Source organism: Dictyostelium purpureum (genome assembly GCF_000190715.1).
Source record: "Dictyostelium purpureum unplaced genomic scaffold DICPUscaffold_361, whole genome shotgun sequence".
Taxonomy (NCBI): domain Eukaryota; phylum Evosea; class Eumycetozoa; order Dictyosteliales; family Dictyosteliaceae; genus Dictyostelium; species Dictyostelium purpureum.
This window is the reverse complement of record NW_003519697.1, coordinates 26138-33508: the sequence shown is the minus strand read 5'-3', so window position 1 is coordinate 33508 and position 7371 is coordinate 26138. Positions and strand designations below refer to the sequence as shown.

The 7371-nt window shown below is 24.2% G+C and overlaps 1 protein-coding gene across 1 annotated transcript; it reads right to left on the bottom strand.

The window, feature by feature from the left end:
- Window positions 1-2558: 2558 nt before the first annotated feature.
- Window positions 2559-7105, bottom strand: DICPUDRAFT_157431 (uncharacterized protein; the record flags this gene model as incomplete). The annotated part of the gene is made up of 6 exons (XM_003292634.1): window positions 2559-2803; window positions 3284-3418; window positions 3612-3655; window positions 5562-6610; window positions 6678-6845; window positions 7001-7105. The coding sequence occupies 6 exons, from the start codon at window positions 7103-7105 to the stop codon at window positions 2559-2561; spliced, it is 1746 nt and encodes a 581-aa protein (XP_003292682.1).
- Between the last annotated feature and the right edge of the window lie 266 nt (window positions 7106-7371).

Genomic DNA, 7371 nt, shown 5'->3' with positions numbered 1-7371 from the left:
ATTTCCCCACACACCACAAAAAAAAAAATTTTTAATAAAAAAAAAAAAAAAAAAAATTTAATTTAAAAAAATGAAATTTACCACACTCACCAAATTTTTACAAAGGAATAAGAAATTGCGAACATCATTATTAAAAATTAAAATAATAATAATTTAATTATTCAATTTAATTATATAAATAATATTTTTTAATTAATAAATAAAAAATTAAATAAAAAATAAAATAAAAAAGAATTTGAGAGAAATTATTATACAATTAAACTCACACAAAAAAATGATTATTTAAAATTAATTTAACAATTGAAAATTTTAATTTAGTTATTATTTATTTATAAAAAAGGTTTTTTTTAATGAATTTGAATAAATTAATTAATATTATAAAAAAGATCCCATTCCGAGATATACAAAGTTATATTACATAGTTTAGTAAGAAATCAATAATATTTTGTATTTAAGCTTAATAGAAAAATAAAAATAACACAATTATTGGTTTGTTTTTAATAAAAAAAATGTAATTTTGTTTTTTATTTTTAAATATTAAAAAGACAGAGTTTAACAATATCCACACTTGAAATGTTGGACCATTCTTTTAACAAGATACATTGTTCTATTATATCCCACTCCTAACTTGATCGGTTGTCTGTACCTAACAACTTAGCACCAGAAAAAGTTCTTTCTATTAACTGATGAAGGAGCAACTGAAAATAAATTGGAATATACAAAACTTTTTCTTTCCAAAATATTATTGTATCTTTCTTTAATCTAAACTGTCTTTTAAATACTTTTGAATTTCCTTAAACTTCACTTTCATCCTCATTTTCATCTTCAATTGCAGGTTTGGTAACTTAATTGGTGAACAGCAGATACATAAATTATTTGAAGATGATGATGGTGTAGAAGATGTTGATTAAATTTAAATAATGAATTTCAAATTGATGATGAGTTATTACTTGTAGTGATGAATTTGGTTGTTTGTTTATCATCTTGATCGACTTTAACAAAAGAAATATAATTGTATTATTTTAGTTTTTGAATCAATTGATGATAAATTTTTATTAGATTCACCCTCTGTTGAATGATCGCACTTTAAGTTTGAATCATTCATTGAACTATTTGAATCTGATTTGAATTTAAGCTGCTATTGGAGGTAGTGTTAATTATACTTTTGAAGTTGATGTATCTATTATTTTTTGTGTTGTTTCTGTTGCTTTTGTACTGTACTTTAAAAGATGGTTTGGCAAGTGAAGTTGGTAGAACTTAAGATAAATATTTATTTCTCCAAATTAGTATTGGAGGTAAATGTTGTGGAGGTACCAATGGCGAGGTGTTTTTTTTATTAAATGGTGATGGTGGTGAATTTAATGTTTGGTTTGGATGAACTCTACCACCAATGGAATTATTATTGGCACTTACTAAAGAATTTGGTGGTTGACATATAATATTAATAAAAATAAAAAAATACAATATAGAGATTTATAATTATATTAAAAAATATGTTATTGTATGTAAATATTTTGATTAAAATAATTATTACAATGAAAATTTTTATTAATGTTAAAAAAAGGTGAATTTTTTAATTTTTAATTATTGAAAATATTTTTAAAATAATTTAAAAATTATAAATATGTGTATTTTAAATAAATTTAGATTTTTCATACTAATAATGCTCATTTAAATAAGTTTTAATCTTTTTATATTTAATATTATTTTTTTTTTTTTTTTTTTTTTAAATTTGTATTTTAATTTTTATTAAATCATCTTGTTGTTATTTTTTTGGGTGAATTATCTTTCACAAATTTAACAATGTATAAAAAAAACAAAATAAATTTAATTTTCATTTCAATTAAAAAAAAACCATATTAAAAAGATAAAAACTATATAAAATGTCAATTATTAGTAAATATTAATAATACTATATTTAAAATTTAAAAAAATATTAACTTTTATTTTTTCATAGAATCTATTTCATCAATGAACCCAGCTAACGGTGCCTCATCTAAATCAATGTTAAGCTCATCTGGAAGTGTCTCATTCTCTGATAATGAATCAGTTTGGTTCGGTAATAGCTTAGGTGGCGGTTCATGTTGTTTCGATCCATGTTTTAATCCATGCAGTGGTGGTAACAGTAACATTATTAATATTGATATCGATATTGGTCGTCATCGTAGAAGATGCTGTTAAATTTACTCTAAAAATAAATTATATTTATATATATTACCTTAAACTTATTCGGGTAATTATACATATATGCATTTATATTATATCTGTGAAAAAAGAAATAAAAAAAAATAACACCCTTATATAAAAAATTTTATTTTATTTTATTTTCTTTGTATTTTTAAATTGGTTCCATCATCATATTTATCGAAATTGGGTAAATTAATGATGGTCAAACCATTTATTTTTTCCTTTTATTTATTTTTTTATTTAAACCAAAAATCTAATTTAATTTTGTATCTAATTTTGATTGCTTTTAAACCAATAATTAAAAATATATACACAAGATAAATTTATTTTATTTATCTTTCTTTTTCTTTTTCTTTTGGAATTGATATTTTTCATTTTTTTTCTCTATCTTTGGATCTTGACCTCCCTCTGTCCCTATCCCTATCTCGGTTTCTATGTTTTTCTCTTTCTCTTTCTCTTTCTCTTTCTCTTTCTCTTTCTCTTTCTCTTTCTCTTTCTCTTTCTCTTTCTCTTTCTCTTTCTCTTTCTCTTTCTCTATCTTTGAATCTTGACCTTTCTCTGTCTCTATCCCCTATCCCTATCTCTGTCTCTATGTTTTTCTCTTTCTTTTTCCCTCCTTTTTTCTTTTTTTTTCTTTTTCTTTTCTCTTTCTTCTTTCATTAGTTGCTATGTTATCTATTTATATATCTATTTTAACCTAATAATATGCTGGCCTCTTAGGATATGTAATTTCTTTATTTTTACAATTTCTGATTTGAGTTTAGTATTTTCATTATTTAATAGGTGTTTAAATGTTGTCATTTCGTCAAACTTTGTTTGAATTAACATTATCTATTGATCATTTCCACCTGGTTTATTGGAACGCTTTATACGGTCAGTAAGTTTAGCATTACCATCTTGATATTCGTCTTAAACAAATTCTAAATCAATAACCTATTTTTGAGATCTCCTAAGAGTGATTCTTTGAGGGCACTAAATTTTAAAAGTTGAAGATTTGTTTATTCTCTTAAAATATTTAACTTTTCTTCCATTATTTGTCTTATCTCCTCTTCGATATTTCAATTTTCAATTTTAATTAAGTATTTTCATTTCTAACTGTTTCCAAATGAACTTTTTGAGTCAGAAATCTCTAATTTTCTAAGTTGTTCAGCCTGTAACATCATTTCAGTTGGAAGCTCGTCATTGAAATTTCTTGGATCTACAACAAAAATACTGCTATTTCTTTGACTTTCTAATAACTGTTTTGTTTCTAAATCTTTTTTTCATTACTAAATTCTCTTTTGCAATTCTATAAATTTCTTTTTGAAATAAATGCTTTTCTAATGAAATGTATTTTACTTTTAATACTTGATCGTTTTCCCTAATGGCAGGGGCACTTGAAGCAGTTTGGGAGATGGTGAAAATGTTTTTTAATGGCTATGAACTGATGGCTGATGATGAACTACTATCTGATGAGCCTCTTGAAGTCCTAATATTAAAACATTTTATAAATTAATATAGTGCTAAACCAAAGGCAGTCTTCATTAAGAAATAACAGTCACACCCAAACATCACCAAATTCGACTTATTATAATATAATTAATAAAACGCCTCACATTTTTCAGGACCATCACTGCATCGGGTGCTGCTGCAGGCTGTGCTGCTGAAGGTGGTAGGTTGCTCTTCAGAACTGGAAAGACTCTTCGAACGCATATTTTAAATATATTTGATAAGCTAAAACCATTAGACTGTTTCACAATTTGAACAATATTAACAAAAGCTGAAGTTTACCCTTTTCCTTATCTAAACTATTTGTGTTCTATCACTGTTGCTTGGGCCAAGGCAAATATATTGAGATTCATATAAATGGTTGATTAGATTGAATATCTTCATTAGTGTTTAGTATTTAGTAGGATCTAAGTTTAATCTTTATTTGATTTACTCGAGATTGAAAGAATTTGAGTTTCTGCGACTTTGTGACTTTTTATGATAGTTATTGATATTAGTTTTGAGATTATTATAATATAGAAGCAATAATTCGTTGTTGGATTAATTAGGCTAAATATTTATATAATTGATTAAAATCCTTTCATTCATGATATCGACGACAGCAGATCCTGTAAGGGTATTGAATAATTAATTAATTGGTAAATCTGTCTTTTGAAAAGTTATTTTAATTTAAGTTAGTAATTCTGTTTCTATTTCTTCAACGATGCAAATTTCTATATGTATATGGGTTTGTTGTTGTTGTTGTTGTTGTTTTAAAATAATGTATTAATTTACATACTTGTTCTAGAAAGGTTTTAAGACATATTTTCAGTAATGTTAAAATTTTTATTATTATTTTTTGGATGTGCTATGGTTTACATTATTAAAACTATTTATGTGTTTGTTTGTTTGTTGTGTATTGAAAAAAAAAATTAAAAAAAAATTAAAAAAAAAAATAAATTTTTTTTTTTTTTTAAAAATTATTTGATTTTTAAAAATAAATATTATTTTAAAAATTTAAAATGGCTATGATAACGTGTTGATATTTACTAAAAATTGGGGGTATACTTTTGAAAGAATGACAGACAACACCTAAAGACAGCTTATAATGAATATGAAATAAGTAAACAATTAAATCAGATATTCTTCCCCCTCCTGGGATATATACACAAATATTTAAAGGAGCAACTTTACAGAGTTACAGATCGATATGATTACTATTAAATTATTTATACTATATGAATATCTTCGGCCTTTGATTTGGCCAATTTAAAACCAATAAAAAAATAATAAAAATAATAAAATAAAATATGAAAATAAAAGTTTTTTAAAAATATGTTATAAATGTTAAATCTTTATTTTTTATTAATTAATATTTAATCTATAATTATAAAACTAACTCTTTATGAAATATAGAAATGAATGATAATAATAATTAAATTGTACTAAATATACTTTTTTATCTGTTATTTGTAAATTTAATTATGGTGAAGTAATATATGGCTTGAGAATACTTGGGAAATCTTTTGATAGGTTCAACAATTTGGGCTGAATGAGTATTTGGTGATTATAAAAATAAAATTAATGGCTCGTCTTTTAAGTTATACAATAATTAAAATTTGTTGTTTGCTTAATCTGTGGTACTTGCACTATAACCAGAATATCTTCTGAAGTATTCAATGAAATGATTGGTGAACTAATATTTGTAATGTTGTTTGCTTATCATCTTGATCTACTTTAACAACAGAAGCAAGTATTCGATAACTTTTCAGTTGAAATATAATTGCATTCTATTGTTTTAGTATTTGAATCAATTGATGATAAATTGTTTTTTGATTAATCGTCTGTTGAATGATCGATTATAATTTGAATCATTCATTTTTAAATTTTTTTATTTTTGAATTTACAAGTTCTGTACTCCAGAAGATGGTTTGGCAAGTGAATTTGGTAGAACTAAAGAGATATATTTATATCTCCAAGCTGGTAATGGTGGTAAATGTGGTGGAGGTACCAATGGTGAGGTGTTGTTATTTATATAAAATGTTGATGGTGATGTTGAATTATTTGATGATGATGAAGATGGTAGTTTACTAGTTGAGGATTTATTTGAATTGTTTGATTCTAATTTAGCACTACCACTATTACTTCTACCACATCTAAAAAATCTTGCAATACGAGCACCCAACTTTTCAGATTTTTTTGATTTAACTCCTTCGAGCTCATTTTTAATACCTTCATTTAGTATTGTTTGGCTTTGATGATTAATTGGTATTTTAGATTGACTCTCTTGATTACCTGATATATTATTTTCTAAACCAGAAATATGATGGCCTCTGAGGGAGTGAAATTTTTTTAATCCTTCAATTTCAGAATTGAGTTGAGTATTTTCAATATCTAATTGAATTTTTAATGTGGTCATTTGGTCGAGTTTTGTTTGGATTATTTTTTTCTCTTCATCATTTCCATTTGGTTTATTGGAACTTTTCAAACGGTCTGTAAGTTTAGCATTACGAGCTTGATATTCTTCTAATATAAATTCTAAATCAATAACCTCTTTACATCTATTCTCGAGATCTCTTAAGAGTGATTCTTTGACTGTACTATTATATCTTTGACCTTCTTTTAATTTTTTTATTTCTAAATCTTTTTCTATTTCTAAACTCTCTTTTGCAATTTTATAGCATTTAAATTCATATTCAATCTCTTTGATTTTATCTTTAAGTGCTTGATTTTCGGCTTCTAAAAATTGTTGATTGCATTGAGCTGTATTAGCATTATTACCATTTTTTTCTTCTAAAGCAATCAAAGAGATGATTGGCGAGCTATTTTTTGTAGTTTCGGTTGTTGTTGCTGTCTTATCATCAAGATTAACTTTATTAACGGAGGAAAGCATATTTATATATACATCATTTGATTTTACCTCTAACTCTTGTGATGAGGATAAAATAGATGCATTCTAATTGTAAAAAGGTAAATATTAGAATTTAAATATTTAATTTTTTATTTCTATAGTTACTACTTACAGATGTTAAGAATGATACTAAAAAGGTTTCAACAGGAATTAATTCTTTTTTTAATACACAATCATGGACAAATTCTTTAACCAAAATTGGGATACCCAAAGAAAGAGCTTGTTCAACTTTTTGGGTCTTCTCTACATAGCCTTCTTTAGTGGTGATTAAATGTGTGGCCTTTAATGATAATTAGTATTATTTTTAAATTTTAATTTAAATTAAACAAGTTATATAATTACCTTTGTGCATGAGTAGCAGCTTTTGCCTCCATTCTTTTTAATAATTTTAATTAACTGATTTTTTCTTTTGAGGTTAATGGTTTTGTCAAAAACAAAAGCGCAATTTTCGAAAATATTTGAGTTTATTTGATTTTCATCTTGATGAATTTCTGTTGAGCTCGATAGATCTTGATTATTATTATTATTGGAGTTGTACATTTTTTTATTGGATACTGTATCAGAAAAGATTTTTGAAAGGAAATATAGGAATGTTTCAATGATAAGGGTTATAAAAAAATAATCTTTAAAAAAATATTATGTGATTATAATTTTGAAAGCTTATTATTTTTAAAGAATTAAAAAAAAAAATATAATTTATAAAAAATAAAAAATATAATTTATAAAAAATAAAAAATTAGAACTGTTTAAAATATTTTTTTTTTTTTTAAATTAAAGAATGTTAAAAGTTGTATTTCATTTTTCTT